Below are 26,476 nucleotides of genomic sequence, written 5' to 3'. Positions count from 1 at the left end.
TATTTGATGCTTTTAAAGTCAATCCAGTCATCCTCTTGCTACTTAAACAAGGGAAACACTGCCGGACAAAGCAAGTGGTGTTATGGTTGTTGTGGGTTTTCCAGGCTGTATTGCCGTGGTCTTGGCATTGTAGTTCCTGACGTTTCGCCAGCAGCTGTGGCTGGCATCTTCAGAGGTGTAGCACCAAAAGACAGAGATCTCTCAGTGTCAGACACTGAGAGATCTCTGTCTTTTGGTGCTACACCTCTGAAGATGCCAGCCACAGCTGCTGACGAAACGTCAGGAACTACAATGCCAAGACCACGGCAATACAGCCTGGAAAACCCACAACAACCATCGTTCTCCGGCCGTGAAAGCCTTCGACAATACAAAGTGGTGTTATGATTATACAGTTCCAAAATGGGAGGAGGAGGAATTGGGCATAGGAAAATATTCAACCATGTATACTGCAAAGTCCCATAACAGCATGGCTGAAAAAGGGTACCAAACATTTGTCAGAAGCCCCTAAACCAGCAAAATTATTTTACAGGCCACAGTGGAAGAAGCACATTAGCATGCACATTCTTTACACATATTCACTTCCTAGATGTCCCTACTTGAGTGTTTAGTCCATTCATGAAGAGGTCGCACACTCACACATGCATCTCTGAATCTAGGAAATTATGTGGAATTGAGTTCAATTGAACTAATATTAGGCCTTTTGCTCTAGAAAGATATTCTAACAGCAGTCTCTAATCCTACTACCCAAGTTACTATTTACAAAAATTAGCTTAGATAAGAGTTCGATCTATCAGCTTTATTCTTCAATATTGGCCACTGCTAAAAAATATTATTTAGTATTTGTTTCAACACTTCTGAAGAAAGACTGACATTCTGCTCTTGGGTTCAACTGGAGGCTGACTTACTGGCTTATTTGTTGGACTAGAGGTGGCAAAAAAGTCTTATTTCGGCAAAGTAGTATAAAAAGGTTTCTGTATCTATGCAAAAGGCTAATGCTTCTCACTAAGCATTATTTTTCCATTTTTAGAATTAATGTGTCAGCTGAGATGCAGTTTCAAATTTACTGTTCATTTGGCATTTGCTTATCTACATCTGTAAGCATGATTAAGTGGACGGAAATGTACAACATCAGACACAATGAAAGCAACCAGTATGTCAATATAGAAAGAAAACAAATCTTTACAGTATATTTTGTGAAGAAGGAAGAAATATGTAAGCTGAGATTTAACTTGGAATTTTCTAGTTCTGAAGAAATGGGGTTAAATAAGGGTGACTGTATTTTTTGCTTCACTCTCCCTTCACTTAGTGCTTAATTCTCTCCTTGAATGAATAGTAAGTACTGCAAATATTACAACAGAACTTGGCACATTAACACCCTGGTATATTTTCCTGTAAAATATAATTATACTTGAAATGTCTAAGAAATACTCCTTACCTGACATTTTTGTACTGCAATAGTCAAGAAAGGCCCAAAAACTAAGGGGTGCAAAATATGGCTGATTAACTAGGGCCAAGTTTCTATAAATATTTTGACATTCATATTAGTCTTCAGGCACCTTCTTGGGTTACATTCCACAGTTAACAAATAAAATGGCAGTAACTCTGTTCAAAGTCAGGACTAAATTTCAGCTAAGCAACAATGCATCCTTGTTTTTTCTAAGGCAAGGTAATACGAGTCCTTTAAAAAAAAAACAGATGGTTTGTTATATCCATAAACGGTAAAATCCCAGTGCTACTGTAAGACATGTAAATACAGAGCCTGAAAGACAATAAGGGTAGGGAAGAAAGTACATGCATTGTTAGTCCTTAATCCCTATGAAAATACAAGTCTGACAACCTAGAAATGTTTCAAGATATGGCTTCAATCCTGACTGTAGCTGCTTAGGTGGCCAAGATCATAGTCTAAAAAACTGCAATCTATATTTCCAGCATATAGTTTCAAGGAATTTTGGCCACAAACATTATTATAGGATGATGTGGAAAGATAAGAGTATAAATCTACCACAGACCATCACACTCTACCATTCTATTACAGTTAATCAGAGATGAGAAAATATAGCTAATATTGAGTAACTTTATACAGTGTGTACTTATTCAATTTTTTCCTTGAAAACATGCTAGTTTGTAATGGTGAATATATGTAATGAAACTTATCACAATTTATATCATATAAATAAGCAGTAACATAGGAGATTTATTACATGATGCTATATACACACAGACACAGGCTAGAGACACTGTGTCAGCAAAAGGTGTGAATATCCAAATAATAACGAGTCCTTCTGTTTCAAACCAATGGATAAGCCTCCATCACATAATTAGTAAACCTTGGCAGGCAACCAGAAGTCATATTTGATGCAAAGAATATTACAGTCCACTTATGTCTAGCAGACATTTAAGACAGCTGACTAAGGACATGGCCCATAAAAGACCTCCTTACCTGCTAAATATTTAATGTTGTCAAGTTTGTGTGACTCCAGCATTGTTTTCAGTCCCGCAACTTCTGTATCTATTTTCCTGTCTGTCTGTGTTAAAGCTCGATCTTGCTGTGCATGCTTAAAAAGGAAAAGTAATGTTTCAATACAGTTTAAACATTTCCATTTAAAGGTTAGGGTCATTTTTTAAAAAGAAACACTTGCCAGTCCCTTTACATAGTAGACTTTCCTTGCTGCTACTAACATAAAATTATTATTTGCTCCAATTGCTTTCCTGCAATAATTACTGTTAGGCATTTGCACATTCCAACAGTCTCTCTTCCCCCAGCGATTTCCAAATTGTATTAATTAAATATTCACTCTTGCTGAGAATTATGCTGTAACATGTATGTCTTCCCTAATAATATCTACAGGTAGCTTCCAAAGGAAAAGACAGTTTATTACAATTGCCCAGTGTAGTGGTAAATCATATGAATAAATTGGGCTTTTACCTTTTTGGAACATAATTTAAAGTTTTTCTACACTAAAGGCACTTTTTGCCATTATTGGTTGCCGTTATATGCATGAAGTTTACATTACAGCATATATCTAAGGCTGGGATTCTAAGTATATTTCCAATCAATGTGACATTTGTGACAATGTTACAATCAATGTAACATTTCAGAATAAAAGTGATTAAACACATTTCTAACATATTAAAGCACAATCTTACTACACACAAGTAACGAATCACCAGAAAACGTTTCATTTTGGCATCTTGTCATATACACAAACATTCTTTTCACACAGTTAAAGCACTCATACTACAAACTGGAAATGCCAAAAGTTGCACTGAAATACTAGAGAGCATCTGTAAGTTTGCTACTTCCTGTTCCAAAAGAACTCAGTCTGTAAGAAAGTACCCTCTACAGGTTGAACTGTGGAGTTACAAAGATGGTGTTTTCTAGGCTAGATGTCACTCACAAAAGAAGGAAGATAAAAACTGTGAACACCAACACTGCAGTTAAACCATAGATTAAAATTATGAACACTACTGTGGTTAAATCATAGATCCTAAACCTGCCAAGATGGCTTATACTTTTCTTCATATGGTCCATAGAACACTCCTACTCTAATTAATTATGCACTCTTAAGATATTTTATAGATTTTTAGAATATGCCCTAAGAGACCAATTGGATTAACTTTATCAAATGGACCGAGTACTCAAGAATAGGGTAGTCTCCATCCATATTGCCAACAGAGGTGAGCATCAAGAAAAATATACTTTGGCATCAACAGTACTGCAAGTATAGCATTTGATTTAACAGATGATGCTGTAATAACAACCCGTGAGCTTATATACTGCTCTTCTGGACAGATCAGTGCCACACTCAGAGCAGTTAACAAATTCAGTGTTATTATCACCAGATTTTGTATGTTCATGATTTTTAACTAAAGTAAGTTTTATTCAGAAAAATTGTGATAAGTTTTATTCAGAAAAATCTCATTGTACTTTCAATATTTCCAGAGTTATTCAACGTAAAATCTAAAAGCCTGTTAAGTACTATTTTTTGCATATTTCTGTGTGTGGGTTTTTTAAAAGTTCTATGTGTGGAGATACAAATGCCATTTCAATTAGAAGCAGCTATGCAGATAAACCTGCACAAACAACACAGAGGAGGCTATTATCCTAATCAACCATTAAGTTCTAGTTCTTACCAATTCCACAATTTCTGTTCTCATTTTCAACAGTTTTCTATCATTAAGTGAATACTGAAAAATAAAAATAATGGATTACTTTTTTCCCCCCAAAAAACACTTTCATCCAAGCATTTACCCTTTCCATTAACTAGGAGATTTTGGATTTTGTTTAACTTTCTAATAGAGCTGCAATAGGTTCCAGTTTTAAATGCACTACACCTCAGTGTTCTATGTCAATCATATCAATTCTTCAAATATTACGCTTCATATTTTGGATAATAATCAGCTATGATTTAAAAATTATTTATAAGCCTACAGGGAACTAACCGGCTTGCTTTTTGGACTATGCATGCCAAGAGATTTTGTAGGATGCTGGATGTGTGGACAGTATTTACTATGAATATATCATACAGATTAAGGTACTGTTTTCTATCAAACTTTCAAAGAGTACAACGAGGAGAGGACAGACCATAGCTTTATAAAAATTATGCAATAAAAACAAATGTTAAGTCATTATACTCACTAATAGACAGTTTCATTCAATTAGTTAGTTTTGACTTACTACTAGTTTAAATTGCAATTTTAAATTGTGGCTTTATGTATTTAATATTTATTGTTTTACTTACAATGATGGAATGGGCTTTTAAATGAAAAGTTTACTAAATGCAATACCCAGAGAGTGGAAGAGAAAGGGATAAAAACTGCATAAAGAAAGAATGATTGACAGGCTGCTCCCCCGCCCCTCTGGGATTGGCCAGTGAGAAGGTAACAATTGGTGCTGACAGAATTGTTGACCGATTTGAAGTCTAGAGTCTGACAAGGAGGAACAGACTAATAATCCTCTGTGTGAGGGTGGAGGGAGGAACTAACTGTTTTATAGAAAACTTTTATTTAAGGAACTAAACTGTGAAAGCCAGCACTGATTTATAGAGACAAGATAAAACTGGGAGTGTACTGTAGGCAGAGGAAGTGGGTAGTGAAAGGAGACTCCCCTTCAGTGAAGTGAATACAGTTATGTCTTTTGGAGAAGAATAAATCCTGTCCAGTGTCTAAAAGGAGATTTTGGCTCTCAAGAGAACCTGGGTCTAGTGTAAAGGGGAAAGAGTCCTGTACTGAGGTCAGAACACAAGCTGTAAGGTGAAATCTTTGAAGTAACCGTGAGAATGTAACCTAAGTCTGAAACTACCAACCTCTCACTTTTTAAGATCCATAACTACTGAAACTAAGATTTAAGAAGATTATTGTGCCTAATATTTTTGATGTATTCTGTTCTACAATCAAAGTTTACCTCAGCTTTACTTTCCCTGCCTACCTATATACCAAACCTGCTTGTTTAATAACCTTGTTTCCTTTTGAACTTTACTCAGCCGCTAGTGCCATTTCATTTAACAGGGTTAACATACCTGTAACTTATGTTCATCGAGTTCTTCTGTGCTGACACACATGGGGACTGCGCAGGCGCAGGCCAGCCGCCGGAGAATTTTCTAGAGCTTCCATGGCTCCGAAGGGGCCGTTTGTCGCGCGCCTCAGCGACCGTTTTCCCGCCCAAACGGTCACGTGATCCTCCAGCGACCAACGGCCCCTTCCCTCAGTTCTCCCTTGCCGCCGCTTGACCAACACACTTCAGCCATAACACCTTAAAAACACCAATTTCCGTTACAGCCACCACATCTTTGTGCATTGGAATTCACAGCGGGGTAGGAGGGAGGGTTGTGTGTCAGCACAGAAGAACTCGATGAACATAAGTTACAGGTATGTTAACCCTGTTTTCATCTTCGTTCTTCTGTGCCTCCACACATGGGAGTGTACCAAGCTTCACACAATAAGGAAGGCGGGGGTGAAGTCCAACACAATTTTATTAAGCAAACAAGATCAACAATAAATAGATATGCATATATACATCTATGTAAAAAAAAATACTGTGTAAGGACACATAAATACTCAATATTTACATATATACACACCCCCAGGTACATATATACACACTTTCACTCAAGGGTACCCAACAGGTACGCCAAGAAAGTCATTCCAAAACTCCCTCAGGAAAAAAGGGAGTGTAAGACAGCCTTGGCCACAGATACATCCTGCTCCGCATTGACATCAACGGCGTAATGCCTGACAAAGGTGTCTGCAGAGGACCATGTGGCTGCTTTACAAATGTTAACCAGGGGCACCCCCCTGAGGAGTGCCGAAGAGGATGCTTGGGACCGCGTGGAGTGGGCTCTGACATGAAGCGGGCAAGCCACCCCTGCCAGGGAATAGGCCTTGCTAATGGCCGTCACAATCCACCTAGACAGGGTCTGTGAGGAAGCCCTGTTACCCTTGTCCTTGGCCCCAAAACATACAAACAGGTGAGGACTGGAGCGGAACCCCTTCGTCCTATCCAGGTAATAGGCTAGGGCCCTCTTCAAGTCTAGGGAATGAAGGGCCTTTTCCCCCTTAGAGGAGGGTTGAGGAAAGAATGCAGGCAGTGAGATATCCTGCGAGAGGTGGAAGGCGGACACCACCTTGGGCAGGAACCCAAGGCAGGGACGCAGGACCACCTTGTTGGAATGAAACACAAGAAAGGGAGGGTCAGACCGCAGTGCAGACAGCTCACTGACCCTTCTGGCCGATGTGACGGCCACCAAGAATGCTACCTTGTAGGATAGCATATCCAAGGGGCATGTAGCCATAGGTTCAAATGGAGGCAACATGAGACGTGAGAGCACCAAGGACAGCGACCACTGAGGCACTGGCGCCGACACAGGTGGGTAAAGATTGTACATGCCCTTAAGGAACTGGCGGGATTGTGGGTGAGAAAACACCGTAGCACCCTCAACTCGGGCGTGAGCAGCTGATATCGCTGCCAAGTGTACCTTGAGGGAGGACACCTTCAAGCCCAGGCCACGCAAGTGGCACAAATACTCAAATACAACCCCCAAGGGACTGCTGTCAGGCACCACTCCTCTGGCAAGTGCCCAGAGCTCAAACCTACGCCACTTGGCCGCATAAGCGCGCCTAGTGGATGGCCGACGGGCATTCAGGAGGACCCTCTGTACCTCGTCAGTAAAGCCTACAGGGGAGGAACGATCCGCCAAGCCGTCAGGTGCAGCTTCCTGGGATCGTGGTGGACTAGGCTCCCGTTTAGGAGAAGGTCTTGCCGAGGGGGCAGACTCACATATGTCCGTTGGGACATCCGCAGGAGCTTCGGGAACCAAACCTGCCGTGGCCAGAAGGGGGCCACCAGGATGCAGTCCGTCCCGTCCTCCTCTATCTTGCACAGGACCCTGGGAATCAAGGGGAATGGAGGAAACATGTAGTGCAAGCCCTGCGTCCACGTAAACTGGAAGGCATCCCCAATAGAGAGGGGGTCGCTCCCTGCCCTGGAACAGAACGTGTGGGCCTTGGTGGTCGCCGCAGTGGCGAACACGTCTATCACTGGATGACCCCACATCTGGAAGATCGGCCCAACGCACTCTACGTTCAGTTCCCACTCGTGGTCCAGTAAAGGGACCCTGCTGAGGGCATCTGCCCGGGCATTGTCTGACCCAGCCACGTGTATAGCACGGAGCGACACGCCGTTCTTGATAGCCCACTGCCAAGTGAGTGTGGCTTCCCGGCACAGGGTCATGGACACTGTGCCCCCCTGCTGATTCACGTAGTACATGGCAGTCGTGTTGTCCGTCTGCACCAAGACCTGACGATTTCTCAGCAGTGCTGTAAGAGACACAAGTGCGAAACGAATGGCCCTTAGTTCAAGCACATTGATATGGAGGGTCTTTTCCCTGTCAGACCAGACATCTTGCACAGACACATCACCACAGTAAGCCCCCCATCCCAACAGAGAGGCATCAGTGGTAACCGTGATGTCATGGTGTTGATACCCAAAAGGGGTCCCTTTAAACAAGTTGTCATCAGACAGCCACCAGTCCAAGGAGGAGAGGATGACCCTCGGGATAGAGAATTTGAGGGACGGAGGGTGCAGCAGAGCATCGTACCTCCGCACAAACCAGTTCTGGAGAGGGCGCATACGCAGCCTAGCGAAAGGCACCACAGAGGTGGCCGCTGCCATATGCCCTAGTAAGCACTGGATAGTGCGCACAGACTGGAACCGGTTCCTTTTAAACATGGACACTAGACCCCTTAGGGACCGAGCCCTCTCCAAGGGGAGCAGGGCCTTACCCTCCACAGAGTCTAACAGTGCACCAATGTAGGACACCTTGCAGTTGGGCACCAGTTTGGATTTCTCCAAGTTCACCAGGAGCCCCAGGCGTTGGCAAGTGCTAAGTACCAAGCCAATGTCCTGCACCAGCCTAGACTCTGATTCAGCCACGATGAGCCAGTCATCGAGGTACGGAAAGATGGTACAGCCTTCTTCCCGTAGGAAGGAAACCACAGGGGCCACACATTTAGTGAACACTCGTGGGGCAGTGGACAGGCCAAAGGGGAGCACCTTATACCGGAAAACCCTTTGCCGGTAAACAAAGCTCAGGTATTTCCTGTGCTCCTTCCGTATGCCCACGTGAAAGTATGCGTCTTTTAAGTCAAGAACCGCAAACCAATCTCCCTGTTTCAGCAAGGCGATCACAGCCGCCAACGTAACCATTTTGAATTTGGTCACCTTGAGGTAGGCATTAAGGCCCCTCAGATCTAAAATGGGACGTAAGCCCCCATCCTTCTTGGGGACCAGGAAGAACCTAGAGAAGAACCCCCTTACAGAGTCCTCATAGGGCAATTCTTCCACAGCACCCTTGGCCAAGAGCGACACGATCTCCGCATCCAGCTCGGCCATAGTGTTATTGACAGCTGTCAGGGGTGAACTGCACCTAGGCAGCTCAACAAACTCCAGCCCGTATCCCATTTCAACAATTGTTAAGACCCATGAGTCAGATGTTATTGACTCCCACTCAGAGAGGAGTGGACTCAGTCTGTCCGAAAAGTTCGGGGATACGGCTGGCGTGACCCGTCAGTACTGCCTCCCGGCGCCCTGCTGATCTTTCTGCTGGGCTGGTTGTTGTGCCGGACGAGGCTTGAAGGGCCGACGCCTCCTCTGCTGTTGTGCGGGAGGGTAAGGCCGCTGCTGGTATGCAGGATACTGCTGGTAGCCCGGTCGCTGATGTTGGTATCTGCCCTGGTAGTGGTAAGGGCCGGACCGGGGAGCGTACCGTGGCCTGGAGGAGGGCTTGTCCGCTGGAGCCAGACCCAAAGACCGCGCCGTCTGCCTGTCCTCCTTCTTTTTCTTCAGGGTCTCGTCGGTGGACTTGGAGAACAGCGAGTCCCCTTCAAAGGGCATGCTCTCCACCCTGGAACGCACCTCTTGGGACAGGGCCGTCGACCGCAACCAAGAGTGGCGCCTGAGGACCACCGCCGACGCCATCCCCCTAGCAGCAGTGTCAGCAGCGTGGCTCCCAGCGTTCATTTGCTGTTTAGACAGCCGGACAGCCTCTGTTTGCAGCAGGGACACCACAGCCTTCTGCTCAGGAGGGAGGTCCCGGGTATAGGATGCCAACTTCTCCCAGAGGTACAGCTGGTACCCTGCCATGATGGTCTGGTAGTTGGCAATCCTCAGACCCAGCGAAGCGACGATGTACTGGCGCCTGCCCATGGCATCCAGCTTTTTGCCCTCTTTATCGGCAGGTACCGAGGAGTGACCCGATCGTCGGGGGTTGAACTCCTCTGTGACCAAGGAGGAAGGTGGAGGGTGTTTCACCAACGCCGGCCAGGTGCCCTGCTTGATCTTGTAAAGCTGCTCGATGCGCTTGGATGTTGGAGGCTGATCACAGGGCACCTGCCACACCTTCTCCACAATCTCCTCAATACCCTCGAGCATGGGGAAGCCAACGTAGGCCGGATTATCCCCATAGATACGCTTGAGGAGCTTGTCCTTGGTCTGGGGGACTGCCGAAGAGATGTCCATCTCGAGAGCCTTGGCCATCCTTGCCATCTGGTCGGCGTAGATGCGGAGGTCCTCGAATGGGGAGTCCGCAGATGGCACTAGCTCCTCAGCTGGCGACGGTTCGGACCAGGACTCCGACTGCGCCAAAGCTCCCCACTTCCTCCTCATCGGAACCGAGCTCGGATTCCTGAGCCCGGAGTGGAGGGGGAGCCCACGCAGACCTCGATGTCGAAGGCCTCGGTTCCGACACGGAGAAGCCCGCAGGTGCCCCCTCCCATTGGCAACGGTATGGCGAGGGGAGGTAGGAAGCCTGTCGATGCCGGGACGCAGTGGACCGGACTGATCGGACACTGTCCCCGGAACCATGCCGCTCACGACCGACCGGAGGTGGAGACGGACGGGCAGGCGACGGACGGCTCCGACGAGGAGACGGGCTCGGTTCCAGCCTCGGCGACCGAAGGGGAAGCGATGGTCGGCCCCGACGGCGCGGGCTCGGCTCCGGCCCCGACGAGAACTCTGCGGGCACCGTCTCGAAGGCCATCGGATCCGGCACCGGCACGGAGATGTCTTCTGGCTCCGGGGAGCCCAGATGAGGGGAAGGCGTGTGAGGAAGCACGATGACCTCCTCCTGAGGAGCGGGACGCGGCGACCGATGATGCTTGGTCTTCTTCTTCTTCTTCGCTGGTTCCGAAGAAGACCTCGGAACCGACGCGCTCCTCGCCTTCGAAGGGGACCTCGGCTTCGACCTCTTAGGCTTCATCGGAACCGATCCGGACGTCGGTTCCGACCGGGGACTCGGTACCAGGATCCTCGGTTCCGACGTAGGTCTCGGATCCGACCTGGTAGATGACGCGCTACGGGGCGGCCGCACCGGTCCCTGCGCTGGAGAGGCCGCTCTCGACGCCGAGGTACTCGGGGGACGCGGTTTCGACCCCGACCTCGCGGAGGCCACTGAGCCAGCTCTTGAATGCCGTTCGGCAGAGGGGCTTGGGCCGGCCTTGGAGGAGGGCAACGGAGCGCCTCCGGACATGACCTTCTGCCACAGGGAGGAGTTAAGTCGGGCCTTGCGCTCCTGTCGGGCCTTGCTGGTGAAGCCCTGGCAAATCTTACAGGCCGTCACATTATGGGTCTCCCCCAAACAGAACAGGCACAGTTCATGGCCATCGGTCTTGGCCATTTTAGTGTGGCATTGCAGGCAATGCTTGAAGAGAGCCTTAGAGGCCATCTTCAGGGGCACGCGAAAGGAAGGTCAAAACAGTCCGAGTCAAATTACCGAGTCCACAACAAAGTCCAAAACGAGATCCGAAGAATAGTCGAGGTCACGAAGTCCGAAGTCAAAAGCCAAGCAATCAGTCAGAATAAAGCACGAAGCACAAAAGCACAGAGCAACGAAGCTCACGTTCTCTCCAAGCGGCGGCAAGAAGAGAACTGAGGGAAGGGGCCGTTGGTCGCTGGAGGATCACGTGACCGTTTGGGCGGGAAAACGGTCGCTGAGGCGCGCGACAAACGGCCCCTTCGGAGCCATGGAAGCTCTAGAAAATTCTCCGGCGGCTGGCCTGCGCCTGCGCAGTCCCCATGTGTGGAGGCACAGAAGAACGAAGATGAAAAAGAAGATGAGGTCTCTTGCTTCTTCCCTACCAAAAATTTAGGCTGAGATATAAGCCAAAAACGTATATGTTTTAAAACATGGGACAAAAGGAATTTAAAATTATACCCAGAGACATGCTACCAGAGACTGCCCTGCCCCAGCAAGCAATCTTTACCATTTTGGAGGGGAAATTTGCCTCACTGTGGAAGAGTGAATAGGGCTCATGTCATAGCCACCTTCAGTAAGAAATGTTTTAAATAAATAATCATTGTTTTATACAACTGCTAAATTCAATTGAATGTCCGTATTTATTATAATGGCCACAGATTGTTTCTGATATAAACAAGAAGCTTCACAGGCCACAAATAACACTTTTTGTTTCAGAACAATCTTCATATAGATATAAAGAAATAAACATACCAATTCTTTTACTCTGCTCTTTTCTAGGTTAAAATCTAATTTGCTGTCAGTACGAACTTTGGAAGTTTCATCCTAGAGAAAAATTGCACAGAAATACCAGTATAGAATTTCTATACTCTGTCTTTACATTCAAACTGATAATTTCACATGTAATACTTCTTTTATTATTTGCATTGGGCTACTTTGGAAATTTGAATAGGACAACCCGGGCCCTGCTGCTTTGTGGAGCACTGGAGCAAAATGGAGGGGGGAAATCAGCAGTGCACTAATGTTGTGATGCCATTTCTGGCACCAAACTCTAAAGTAAAACTATAGACTTTGTGACAAATCCCAGAGTGGTGCCATGGCACAATGCCATCAATTCTGGGTCTGCGTTGGAAGTTGCAGTTTTGGCACTCTGACAATAATCAAGTCTCTCTGCCCTTCCCTCACATCTCCCAGTGCTGGCAATCTCATCTGATGCATCTTTCCCCCAACGCTGAAAAGTGCTTTTTTCAATTTTACTCCCCCCACTCCAATCTAGACATCCAAAAATGCTATGTTACTGTCACAGATAGTTTTGAGTACAACATATCTGGGTTATACCCCAAGTTCATCTACAGTGGCATGTATTCTATAACTCCTCTCAGCTGGAACTGAAGCCTTCCTCCAACTGAAGTGGCTCTTTCACAGGAGGAAGAACCACTTCAGTTGGAGGAAGGTGTCAAACTTTAGAAAGCAGAGTGATAGGATACATGCCAGTATGCACATTTCTGGGTTGAATCCTACAAATCATGCATGGAAATCACTGGCAGATGTTTCACACTTCCTCTAGCAACCTCCTGAGGTCTCTGAAAAGTTGATGCTCAGAGCCATAGTGCCACAGGGGTCTGCTGTGAACAGAGGAATCAGATGACACTACCTGCACTTTCTTCCACTGATGTAGCCTCTTGTGTCATTGGAAACTTTGCCAGCAAAGGAACAGATGAGGAAATGTCACCTGACTCCTCCTCTGCACAGCTGATGTTCCAAGGGGGTGGGGGGGGGAGAGGAAAAGACCTAATTCTTCCGTTGTGCGCATGCTATACAGTATCTAAGATATGCCTTTAACACAACTGATGAAATCACCCCAACATTAAAAACCAGCTGCTGTGATTTAGAGAAGCCTAAAATAGCCATAATGCAACTCTTACACAGCACCCATCCCTTCTAAACAGTTCTCATACTCAGAGTAACTTACCATCACTTGCTTTTTTAGCTGCAGAAGTTCAAGTTTTATTTTCTTTGAATTAAAAGAAATATACATGTTAAAGTTTCATAAATTTGGGGTACAAAATTAAACCCACAATACATATACTGAATACAGGATCAAAAATTATCCTTAAATGTGAATGTACACATAGTAAAACCATGTGTGCAATCAAGATTCTCTGCAGGTTTTGCTGCTGCAGCTTGCAATTTTTTTTTATTAAACATTTTTTATTAAAATAAAACAAATATAACAAACAAACAGCTTATAGCTGAACAAGTGATAAAACTATTTTGATACAGGAAGAGAATTAAGAAGAAAGAAGCAAAGTTATGTAGTTCGACCAATCTTTAAGACTACAAAATGAAGCCTCCAGAATGGGTTATTGCTTGAAGTATTTTTGATTTGGGTTACCTATCAACGTATTCAAAGAAAGGTAGCCATTTTCCCACAAAATTAGAGCTTACAGGAAACTATTCTGCTATATAAAGATCATTATGAGTTTTTTCCAGTATAAAATGATTCCAAACTTTTTCAAACCAAGAGTCTACAGAGGGTGCCTTTTCTTTTTTCCATTCTAACGCTATCTCATTCTTTGCCACAACAAAAAATATCGCAATCAGCTCTTTCCTGATCTTTGGGATAGCTAAGTCTTCCCATTGACTTAAACAGCTTGCAAAATTGAGAAATCTGAGATTTTGTAAAAGCAAATACTGCTACATAACTGTAAGAAGAGCCTAAATTATGCAAGAGAACATCATGTACATATGTAACAGCTTTTAAAGGACAATATTCATGGTGTTTATTCATATATTTACTCCATGAGATAATCCCATTACTTTTATTTTCTTCCCCAATTAGCTGTTTTGCTCCAGAAAAGAGTTAATAGGAATGCTTCAGTTATTTTTTTTCAGAAAGTTAACCTCCAACATGGCTAAACTCTCAGTAATACTATTTCACAAAAACACTGGCATGTTCCATACACATGTTCACAGCCTATGTATCTATCAACAAGCAGCTGATTTGCTCAAATATCAACATGCAGCAGGGCAAGAAGAATCAGTCCTATTGACTGCCACTGAAATTTTGCTGCCCTGCTGTCACAGAAAAGCTGGAGAGGTGAGTTCAAGGATTGTGGACACCTTGGTGCTGAAATTCAAATATCAATGAACAACTTTTGTTAAGCTACATTGCATACATGCCAAAGGTTTTTGCATTGCACCTTGCTGACTGATGATCTGAATTAGCTTTGGCATTTTTCAGTGGAGAGCCAATACTTACACTTTCTGTAAACAGTGATGATTTGGAAAGAACAAGCTGTCCACAAGAAATTCAAAACATTGTTTTGTTTCTCCTAAGCTAGACGACAGATGCACTTAACACACTCTACTTGTGCCTGCTGTCTTTAAGTGAAGAGCATGGAGTAATAAATGAACTAGAGGCACCATCCAACTGAAATAGGCCACATCCACACCCACTGAAATCAATAGGACTAAAGCATACACTTCCTTTGTATCATAACTCAAACAGTTGTGAGATTCACAAGGGATCTACATGAACTGGTTTCTATGGCTGTTTTATGTTTGATACAAAAGTCGCAAGCCAAATTTTTGATAATGGCCTACAGGAACTGTGTATGCTAAAACAAAAGCTAATAAACCCTAGCAATAACCTCCATAGTCCTGCCATTTACTTCCCACAATAATTGTGATGGTAGAGAATGAGCCACATTTGGAATAAACGCATGATCCAATGTGTACATAAGTAGTTGTGCAATAAATATTACCTCATTTTCTGACCGGAGTGCAGAAAATTCACTCTTCTCCAAAATGATCATATCTTTTTTCAAAACACCAATGTGAGACATTATCTGCTGAAGAGCTATTTCCTTTCAAAGAAAAAATACTTTAGACCAAGAGCATCAAATCTATTACATATTTTTCTTCATTCTTATATACTCAAGACTTTAATTGTAACGACTATTAAGAAATTTTAAACTGGCTGAGCATTCAGTCTAGCCCAACACAGTATAGTGCCTGTATACAGAGGAATCCCACTGGGCTCAACAGATTCCTGTTTTCCTTCTATGTCACCAACATGTAGTGCACACTTACCAGCAATATGCACAGCACACAGAGAAGGCTAGACAGAGATAAAGGATGTGCTCATGCATCGCGCATTGCCTGAAGTGGCTAGACTAAACTCACTAAGACACCTTCTGTAGAACGTGCACTTTATGAAAATGATAAGAGTAAAGCACAAGATTTCATCTGAAATGTGTTAGTTTCTGTTCACATATGAGCTAGTACTGTTAATATGATTAAACCAATGATTTAAAAAAGTCCTCATGGGAGGTATTAACATACACACTATCCAAACAATATAGATTATTTACTTACTGCTAGTAGTAAGCAGAAAGCATGGTGGATCAGAGAGTGAGTGAGGGTCAAGCCTGTATTAAGAGTACTGCTTTCTTGCAGGATTTTGATTCAACTAGCTGAACTCTGCTTTTTGTACACTAACAGGACAAGGCAGGAAGTTCTTTGAAGAACAATGACAGCTATTAACTAGTGCACCTTCACTATTAGTAGAGCCATGTTTTCCGTGAAACTAAGATCAACATACAGCAGACTATGTAAACCTTTCCAATGCAATGGAATGTCTAGATTAGCAATCCTGAATAAGCATTATTCATACCCAGTATCCGATGAAAAAATTCTCGTAGCAAAGAGTTTTTTTTGTTTGAAAGAGCACACCAACTGTGTTTTACCTATCATACTAGACCCCAAATCATCCAGAATCAATTATGACAAAATCAGCCATTTATGGACCACAACTCAGGCTTTTATTGGTGTAGGCCTGGTCTTTAACTATCTGATTATACCAGGGTCTTCATGGGCATGATGCCCACCAACATCTTTCTTGGCATCCACTACGTGTTAGCAGGTGGAGTCAGATAAGGCTTTTGCCCAGCAGGGCTTCTGATTGACTGAGCAGATGGGGGAAAAAATATTGCATCGACAGAAGCTGCCACCACAGCACAAGGATCTTCACTGCATGAATGAAGGTAAGCTGTGTGTATGCAAGAAAATATTTTTAAATGATATATTATTTTAAAAGGCATTGTGTTAAGCAGAGTTTGTGCCTGAAATGTTGAAGTGTTACTATTAAGAGTTATGCATAACCTTACTTCCTGACATTTTGTGTTTGGCTCTGCCTCCTGTGGCAGCCCTTTTGTGGTTGAGCTCACCATCCTGTCTCAGATTTCCAAAAGTGCCAACAGGCTTTAAAAGGTTGGAGACGCCTGGATTATGGCAGCCAGGAATATACAGTACTTTACCAACCCCTGTCACTAGTCCATATAAATACATTCATCATTCCTCCTAGAAATCTTTCCCTCCACTGACAAGCAGAGCCAATTCTGTTTGTTATCGACAGAAGCTGCCCATCAGACATAAACAATAACAACTTTAACTTGGTAAATAAATGCAAGAATCAAACCAAACAGAACCAATATCAGAAAACTTTTAGAGATCAGGAGACAGTATTTAAATAAAAATGGCTATAAGCTATGTTGCCATTAGCAAAGCAGTTTTTGGCATCTGTTTTGCAAAATATTAATTATATACTAGACTAAAAAACATTAAAGAAAATTCCACTTTTGTATATATAACCTGTTGTACTTTGGTGACCATGTCCTTGTACATCACAGCCAAGTTGCTGTTCATGGTGTTTATTAAAGCAGACACAATCATCTCAGATTGCTGAGTGGTGAATCCTAGAATGATATAAAAGATTGCAAAATTCAGAACCTCCATGCTTGATCATCTGCAACTAATATTGACCAAGACTGATCATCTGCAACTACTATATAACATGGCCAAAACAAGCTGAAAATGGATGACATGTAATATTCACAAAAAACAAAGACTATCTTAGTAAGACTTAATGTAAGTGCTAGCAGATAAGAAATTTTATCTTCTCTATTTTACTCGTATTACACATACCAAGTAGCCTAAATCCTGAGGCAGGGCTCCAGCTTCCCCAGATCTCATGAGGATCTACTTTCCTGCCAAGGCTACATATCTAAACAAATCTAATCCTTAACACTAAGCCAAATAGTTACTGTTGTAAAGTTGGATCATAATGAACTATAACTAATACTTTAAAAAAAATGAAGATGGACAGAAAATTAAAATCAGATTCTTAGAAAGGAAGCATTTTTGAGAAGTTACCAGATACTTGTCTATTCAGAGCTATGGCACATTTTTAAACAAAACAGAAAAAGAAGAGCAACTGGGGCTACATAAATTCGTAATGAATTTTAATTATTATGCAGAAAAAAGGAGGCTTATCCCTTGCACAGACAATGAATCTGATTAGAACAAAAGCCACTGTTGTTGTTTGTTCTGCCATCAAACAGCATGACACATTAGGGTATAAGCTGATAAAGCGATCTGTCCCTTCTCTGACTGCTGTGCCTCATTCCCAGCCACCTTGAGCGCTGTAGCGTGGCTGGAGCTGGAGCTTTTTTAAAGTAATCTTTGTACTGTTGACAACACTTAAACTGTTGATTGATTTTTTGTAATTTTATGCTGTTTTGAAACCCATAATTTATTGTTGTTCGCTGCCCTGAGCCCATCTGCAGGAAGGGCAGGATATAAATATAATAAAACAGATATGAATATAATAAAACGAATAAATACCACAGGCAAAGGGTCGGGGAAAACGGCTGTCATTTGGCTAGCAAAAGCCAAATTTTCCACAGCAGTCATCCAGGCTTTATTGAGATCATTCAGAGCAAAGCAGGTTTGAGAAAGATCAGAGAAAAGCTGGAGAGACTCTGGAAGGTGCACAAATGCACCACAATGCTGTGTGGAAGCAAGAAAAAAAACTGTTTCCCAACAGCAGGGGCAGGATAACTTGGGCAGAAGTCTGCCTTGACAGAATGCATACCATATACTACTTTGAGCTGTATCTAAGAAAGGTGGCCTATAAATGCTTAAACAAGGAAAGCGAGAAAGGGATGGCATCAAGCAGATGTTCTGGGAGACAGTTTAAGTTATAAGAGGCAACAAGAAAGAAATAGAGGCACACTTGTATCATACATAGTTAAGTTCACACACACAAAGAAGTTACCATTTTCTTCCATAAGGCACACAAGGGCATGTGTGTCAAAATAAAGCTTCTTGCTTCCCGATGGGGAAAAACTTGCCTTACTGTTTCCTACTTGGAGGAGCGATGCAGAGATGTTTATATCTAAAAAGGGAGAAATTAGAAATAAACTTAATGCAAAGCCATACATATCGTCCGTACACGTCATATAACACCCAAATCCATCCAAAATTTACAACCCGTAATAATAGCACAATTCTCAATTCTGTCTGCACTTTTGGCTCTAATCATGGAAGGGCAATTTAAACAGTCAGACCCAGTTTTAAACAGCAAAGTTAAATTCTGTACTAAGACAAACCAGGAGTGATGTTTCTCATTTATTTATTTATAGTCCATACCTTTCTCACTGAGATTCAAGGCAGATTACACAGTGTGAATTAATACAGTCAATTTCAAGGACATTTCAATAAACAATGTAACTGAGTAAAACAGGGTTAACATACCTGTAACTTATGTTCATCGAGTTCTTCTGTGCTGACACACATGGGGACTGCGCAGGCGCAGGCCAGCCGCCGGAGAATTTTCTAGAGCTTCCATGGCTCCGAAGGGGCCGTTTGTCGCGCGCCTCAGCGACCGTTTTCCCGCCCAAACGGTCACGTGATCCTCCAGCGACCAACGGCCCCTTCCCTCAGTTCTCCCTTGCCGCCGCTTGACCAACACACTTCAGCCATAACACCTTAAAAACACCAATTTCCGTTACAGCCATCACATTATTGTGCATTGGAGTTCACAGCGGGGTAGGAGGGAGGGTTGTGTGTCAGCACAGAAGAACTCGATGAACATAAGTTACAGGTATGTTAACCCTGTTTTCATCTTCGTTCTTCTGTGCCTCCACACATGGGAGTGTACCAAACTTCACACAATAAGGAAGGCGGGGGTGAAGTCCAACACAATTTTATTGAACAAACAAGAACAACAATAAATAGACATGCATATATACGTCTATGTAAAAATACTGTGTAAGGACACATAAATACTCAATATTTACATATATACACACCCCCAGGTACATATATACACTTTCACTCAAGGGTACCCAACAGGTACGCCAAGAAAGTCATTCCAAAACTCCCTCAGGAAAAAAGGGAGTGTAAGACAGCCTTGGCCACAGATACATCCTGCTCCGCATTGACATCAACGGCGTAATGCCTGACAAAGGTGTCTGCAGAGGACCATGTAGCTGCTTTACAAATGTTAACCAGGGGCACCCCCCTGAGGAGTGCCGAAGAGGATGCTTGGGACCGCGTGGAGTGGGCTCTGACATGAAGCGGGCAAGCCACCCCTGCCAGGGAATAGGCCTTGCTAATGGCCGTCACAATCCACCTAGACAGGGTCTGTGAGGAAGCCCTGTTACCCTTGTCCTTGGCCCCAAAACATACAAACAGGTGAGGACTGGAGCGGAATCCCTTCGTCCTATCCAGGTAATAGGCTAGGGCCCTCTTCAAGTCTAGGGAATGGAGGGCCTTTTCCCCCTTAGAGGAAGGCTGAGGAAAGAATGCAGGCAGTGAGATATCCTGCGAGAGGTGGAAGGCGGACACCACCTTGGGCAGGAACCCGAGGCAGGGACGCAGGACCACCTTGTTGGGATGAAACACAAGAAAGGGAGGGTCAGACCGCAGTGCAGACAGCTCACTGACCCTTCTGGCCGATGTGACGGCCACCAAGAATGCTACCTTGTAGGATAGCATATCCAAGGGGCATGTAGCCATAGGTTCAAATGGAGGCAACATGAGACGTGAGAGCACCAAGGACAGCGACCACTGAGGCACTGGCGCCGACACAGGTGGGTAAAGATTGTACATGCCCTTAAGGAACTGGCGGGAATGTGGGTGAGAAAACACCGTAGCACCCTCAACTCGGGCGTGAGCAGCTGATATCGCTGCCAAGTGTACCTTGAGGGAGGACACCTTCAAGCCCAGGCCACGCAAGTGGCACAAATACTCGAATACAACCCCCAAGGGACTGGTGTCAGGCACCACTCCTCTGGCAAGTGCCCAGAGCTCAAACCTGCGCCACTTGGCCGCATAAGCGCGCCTAGTGGATGACCGACGGGCATTCAGGAGGACCCTCTGTACCTCGTCAGTAAAGCCTACAGGGGAGGAACGATCCGCCAAGCCGTTAGGTGCAGCTTCCTGGGATCGTGGTGGACTAGGCTCCCGTTTAGGAGAAGGTCTTGCCGAGGGGGCAGACTCACATATGTCCGTTGGGACATCCGCAGGAGCTTCGGGAACCAAACCTGCCGTGGCCAGAAGGGGGCCACCAGGATGCAGTCCGTCCCGTCCTCCTCTATCTTGCACAGGACCCTGGGAATCAAGGGGAACGGAGGAAACATGTAGTGCAAGCCCTGCGTCCACGTAAACTGGAAGGCATCCCCAATAGAGAGGGGGTCGCCCCCTGCCCTGGAACAGAACGTGTGGGCCTTGGTGGTCGCCGCAGTGGCGAACACGTCTATCACTGGATGACCCCACATCTGGAAGATCGGCCCAACGCACTCTACGTTCAGTTCCCACTCGTGGTCCAGCAAAGGGACCCTGCTGAGGGCATCTGCCCGGGCATTGTCTGACCCAGCCACGTGTATAGCACGGAGCGACACGCCGTTCTTGATAGCCCACTGCCAAGTGAGTGTGGCTTCCCGGCACAGGGTCATGGACACTGTGCCCCCCTGCTGATTCACGTAGTACATGGCAGTCGTGTTGTCCGTCTGCACCAAGACCTGACGATTTCTCAGCAGTGCTGTAAGAGACACAAGTGCGAAACGAATGGCCCTTAGTTCAAGCACATTGATATGGAGGGTCTTTTCCCTGTCAGACCAGACATCTTGCACAGACACATCACCACAGTAAGCCCCCCATCCCAACAGAGAGGCATCAGTGGTAACCGTGATGTCATGGTGTTGATACCCAAAAGGGGTCCCTCTAAACAAGTTGTCATCAGACAGCCACCAGTCCAAGGAGGAGAGGATGACCCTCGGGATAGAGAATTTGAGGGACGGAGGGTGCAGCAGAGCATCGTACCTCCGCACAAACCAGTTCTGGAGAGGGCGCATACGCAGCCTAGCGAAAGGCACCACAGAGGTGGCCGCTGCCATATGCCCTAGTAAGCACTGGATAGTGCGCACAGACTGGAATCGGTTCCTTTTAAACATGGACACTAGACCCCTTAGGGACCGAGCCCTCTCCAAGGGGAGCAGGGCCTTACCCTCCACAGAGTCTAACAGTGCACCAATGTAGGACACCTTGCAGTTGGGCACCAGCTTGGATTTCTCCAAGTTCACCAGGAGCCCCAGGCGTTGGCAAGTGCTAAGTACCAAGGCAATGTCCTGCACCAGCCTAGACTCCGATTCAGCCACGATGAGCCAGTCATCGAGGTACGGAAAGATGGTACAGCCTTCTTCTCGTAGGAAGGAAACCACAGGGGCCACACATTTAGTGAACACTCGTGGGGCAGTGGACAGGCCAAAGGGGAGCACCTTATACCGGAAAACCCTTTGCCGGTAAACAAAGCTCAGGTATTTCCTGTGCTCCTTCCGTATGCCCACGTGAAAGTATGCGTCTTTTAAGTCAAGAACCGCAAACCAATCTCCCTGTTTCAGCAAGGCGATCACAGCCGCCAACGTAACCATTTTGAATTTGGTCACCTTGAGGAAGGCATTAAGGCCCCTCAGATCTAAAATGGGACGTAAGCCCCCATCCTTCTTAGGGACCAGGAAGAACCTAGAGAAGAAACCCTTTACAGAGTCCTCATAGGGCAATTCTTCCACAGCACCCTTGGCCAAGAGCGACACGATCTCCGCATCCAGCTCGGCCATAGTGTTATTAACAGCTGTCAGGGGTGAACTGCATCTAGGCAGCTCAACGAATTCCAGCCCGTATCCCAGTTCAACAATAGTTAAGACCCATGAGTCAGATGTTATTGACTCCCACTCAGAGAGGAGTGGACTCAGTCTGTCCGAAAAGTCCGGGGATACGGCTGGCGTGACCCGTCAGTACTGCCTCCCGGCGCCCTGCTGATCTTTCTGCTGGGCCGGTAGCTGCGCCGGACGAGGCTTGAAGGGCCGACGCCTCCTCTGCTGTTGTGCGGGAGGGTAAGGCCGCTGCTGGTAGGCAGGATACTGTTGGCAGCCCGGCCGCTGATGTTGGTATCTGCCCTGGTAGTGGTAAGGGCCGGACCGGGGAGCGTACCGTGGCCTGGAGGAGGGCTTGTCCGCTGGAGCCAGACCCAAGGACCGCGCCGTCTGCCTGTCCTCTTTTTTCTTTTTCAGGGTCTCATCGGTCGATTTGGAGAACAGCGAGTCCCCTTCAAAGGGCATGCTCTCCACCCTGGAACGCACCTCCTGGGACAGGGCCGTCGACCGTAACCAAGAGTGGCGCCTGAGGACCACCGCCGAAGCCATTCCCCAAGCAGCAGTGTCGGCAGCGTGGCTCCCGGCATTCATTTGCTGTTTAGACAGCCGGACAGCCTCTGTCTGCAACAGGGAGACGACAGCCTTCTGCTCAGGTGGAAGGTCTCGAGTGTAGGATGCCAACTTCTCCCAGAGGTACAATTGGTACCCTGCCATGATGGTCTGGTAGTTGGCGATCCTCAGACCCAGCGAAGCGACGATGTACTGGCGCCTGCCCATGGCATCCAGCTTCTTGCCCTCTTTATCGGCAGGCACCAAGGAGTGACCCGACCGTCGGGGGTTGAATTCCTCCGTGACCAAGGAGGAAGGTGGAGGGTGTTTCACCAGTGCCGGCCAGGTACCCTGCTTGATCTTGTAGAGCTGCTCAATCCTCTTGGATGTTGGAGGCTGATCACAGGGCACCTGCCATACCTTCTCCACGATTTCCTCAATACCCTCGAGCATTGGAAACCCAACGTACGCCGGATTATCCCCGTAAATACGTTTGAGGAGCTTGTCCTTGGTCTTTGGGGCTGCTGAAGAGATGTCCATCTCGAGAGCCTTGGCCATCCTTGCCATCTGGTCGGCGTAGATGCGGAGGTCCTCGAATGGGGAGTCCGCAGATGGCACTAGCTCCTCAGCTGGCGATGGCTCGGACCAGGACTCCGACTGGTAGCCGCCAAAGCTCTCCACATCCTCATCGGAACCGAGCTGGGATTCCGGGACCTGGAGCGGAGGGGGAGCCCACGCCGACCTCGATGTCGAAGGCCTCGGTTCCGACACGGAGAAGCCCGCAGGTGCCCCCTCCCATTGGCAACGGTATGGCGAGGGGAGGTAGGAAGCCTGTCGATGCCGGGACGCAGTGGACCGGACTGATCGGACACTGTCCCCGGAACCATGCCGCTCACGACCGACCGGAGGTGGAGACGGACGGACAGGCGACGGACGGTTCCGACGAGGAGACGGGCTCGGTTCCAGCCTCGGCGACCGAAGGGGAAGCGATGGTCGGCTCCGACGGCGCGGGCTCGGCTCCGGCCCCGACGAGAATTCCGCGGGCACCGTCTCGAAGGCCATCGGATCCGGCACTGGCACGGAGACGTCTTCTGGCTCCGGGGAGCCCAGATGAGGGGAAGGCGTGTGAGGAAGCACGATGACCTCCTCCTGAGGAGCGGGACGCGGCGACCGGTGATGCTTGGTCTTCTTCTTCTTCTTCGCTGGTTCCGAAGAAGACCTCGGAACCGACGCGCTCCTCGCCTTCGAAGGGGACCTCGGCTTCGACCTCTTCGCCTTGATCGGGATCGAACCGGTCGTCGGTTCCGACCGGGGACTCGGTACCAGGACCCTCGGTTCCGAAGCTGGTCTCGGATCCGACCTGGTAGAAGACGCGCTACGGGGCGGCCGCACCGGTCCCTGCGCTGGAGAGGCCGCTCTCGACGCCGAGGCACTCGGGGGACGCGGTTTCGACCCCGACCTCGCGGAGGCCACTGAGCCAGCTCTGGAATGCCGTTCGGCAGAGGGGCTAGGGCCGGCCTTGGACGGACGTAACGGGGTTCCCTCCGACATGACCTTCTGCCACAGTGAGGAATTAAGCCGGGCCTTGCGATCCTGCCGGGCCTTGCTGGTAAAACCCTGGCAGATCCTACAGGCCGAGACATTGTGGGTCTCCCCCAAGCAAAAAAGGCACAAATCATGGCCATCGGATTTGGCCATTTTAGTGTGGCATTTTAGGCAATGCTTGAAGAGAGCCGTAGAGGCCATCTTCAGGGGCACGCGAAAGAAGGGTCAAAAACAGTCCGAGTCAAATTACCGAGTCCACGTCAAAGTCCAAAGCGAGATCCAAAGAATAGTCGAGGTCACGAAGTCCGAAGTCAAAAGCCAAGCAATCAGTTAGAGTAAAGTACGAAGCACAAAAGCACAGAGCAACGAAGCTCACGTTCTCTCCAAGCGGCGGCAAGAAGAGAACTGAGGGAAGGGGCCGTTGGTCGCTGGAGGATCACGTGACCGTTTGGGCGGGAAAACGGTCGCTGAGGCGCGCGACAAACGGCCCCTTCGGAGCCATGGAAGCTCTAGAAAATTCTCCGGCGGCTGGCCTGCGCCTGCGCAGTCCCCATGTGTGGAGGCACAGAAGAACGAAGATGAACAATGTAATATGGGAGTTTTACAAAAGACTAAAAGTGGGCTTACAAAAATGCAGAATATACAAAAAATTTTTTTTTGAAAACTCTGAATAGATAGCATTATAATCAGATGACTAAATGTACAATTACTACCTCATTCAATTTTCAATCCAACATTACCTTATAATACAATGAGAATTAACTAGCCAAAGCAAAACATTTTAAAGTCTGTGAAAAAAAACTAAGGTTTCTGTGGAAGAGAGTTAATATACAGGTGTGGCGTAGCTTTCAAGGGGCAGGTACAGGACTAAGATCAGGGAAATACATACATACTCTGACCATCAAGTACATACTCAGCTATGTAACTCACTGGATGACTTTAGGTGTTTCATTCTCTTTCAGTCTAAGCTACCTTACATGGTCGTTGTGAAGATAAAATTGAGGGAGAATTATGTATACAAGACTGAGCTTTTTGGAGAAATGGTGAGATAAACGGTAAGAGCCAGCTTGGTGTAACAGCTAATCAGGAGAGCCAGATTTGATTCCCCACTCCTCTGCTCCAAGCCAGCTGGGTGACCCTGGGTCAGTCACAGCTTCTCAGAGCTCTCTCAGCTCCCTCCACCTCATAGGGTGATTGTTGTGGAGATAACGACAACATACTTTGTAAACCACTCTGAGAGATCAGCTGTCCTGAAGGGCGGTATATAAATCAAATGTTAGTTATTGTTGTTACTGTTATTGTTATGATGTTTAAACAAAATGGAAAGGTGTATACTGTGACCAGATACAGTCTACTGAAAAGTTATTCCAGATGGAATTTATTTTGTGGCTACAGTCTAACAAAATATTTCTAGTATGAATTTATAAACTTTGTTACGCTGTCATGTGCCACTGGACTCATTATATTTGAAAAGCAGATACAGCCTAAACACGAACTTCGAAAAGCTGCTCCTTTTTAAACCAGCAAAAGAACGCCAGAAAAACCCCTTAATATATTCTATTGTTTTGCCTTTAAAAAAAAAGTTCCATGAATTTATTGCGAGGAACGTTAGGAAACAGAAGCGCACAGCACTTCCTAAAAACGGGTCTACTTGTATGAACTAGCATAAGGGGCCGACCAGCCCCTTCCCTCCAACTCCTCTCACCTTGCTTTCCGGCGGCGATGCAACGACCCACATTGAGGCTGAGGAAACGGGTCCGCGCCCCGAATGAACCGACGCTCGCGCTGAAAGAGAAGCCGCGCGTCGCTGAGCCTGCGCGGCAGCTGATCTCGAGGCCGGCAGAGGCCGGGCGCGCGCCGCCAGCTCCCCGTGCGCCTCCAACGGCCCGCGTCCAGTCGCCTAGGCAACGGCGCGAGGCAGGCGAGCATACCGCGACGTTACGTGAGGCACCGGTAAGGAAGCCTGGTCGCTCCCGCTGGATAAGGAAAGCCGTCTTTCTTCTGCTTACGACTACCACGGCGGCTGCGGCCTGGCCTCTGACCATCCCGGCTTTGAGGGCAAAGACTGGGCGTAGCTGCTCTGTTTCATAGTTCAAGGAACCATCCTACATTTCTTTTCGCCGTCCAATCTGA

The 26,476-nt window shown here is 46.6% G+C and overlaps 1 protein-coding gene across 1 annotated transcript; it reads right to left on the bottom strand.

The window, feature by feature from the left end:
- Positions 1-254: 254 nt before the first annotated feature.
- Positions 255-26,476, bottom strand: MCUR1 (mitochondrial calcium uniporter regulator 1). The gene is made up of 9 exons (XM_054986004.1): positions 26,049-26,476; positions 18,370-18,489; positions 16,905-17,008; positions 15,017-15,118; positions 13,222-13,263; positions 12,003-12,074; positions 4,135-4,188; positions 2,441-2,555; positions 255-1,759 (listed from the first exon to the last, which is right to left on the bottom strand). The coding sequence occupies exons 1-9, from the start codon at positions 26,386-26,388 to the stop codon at positions 1,704-1,706; spliced, it is 1,005 nt and encodes a 334-aa protein (XP_054841979.1). The 5' UTR covers positions 26,389-26,476; the 3' UTR covers positions 255-1,703.

This window comes from Eublepharis macularius, chromosome 7 (genome assembly GCF_028583425.1).
Source record: "Eublepharis macularius isolate TG4126 chromosome 7, MPM_Emac_v1.0, whole genome shotgun sequence".
Classification (NCBI taxonomy): Eukaryota; Metazoa; Chordata; class Lepidosauria; order Squamata; family Eublepharidae; genus Eublepharis; species Eublepharis macularius.
Note: the sequence above shows the minus strand (reverse complement) of the source record. Positions and strands in the feature narration are given on the sequence as shown.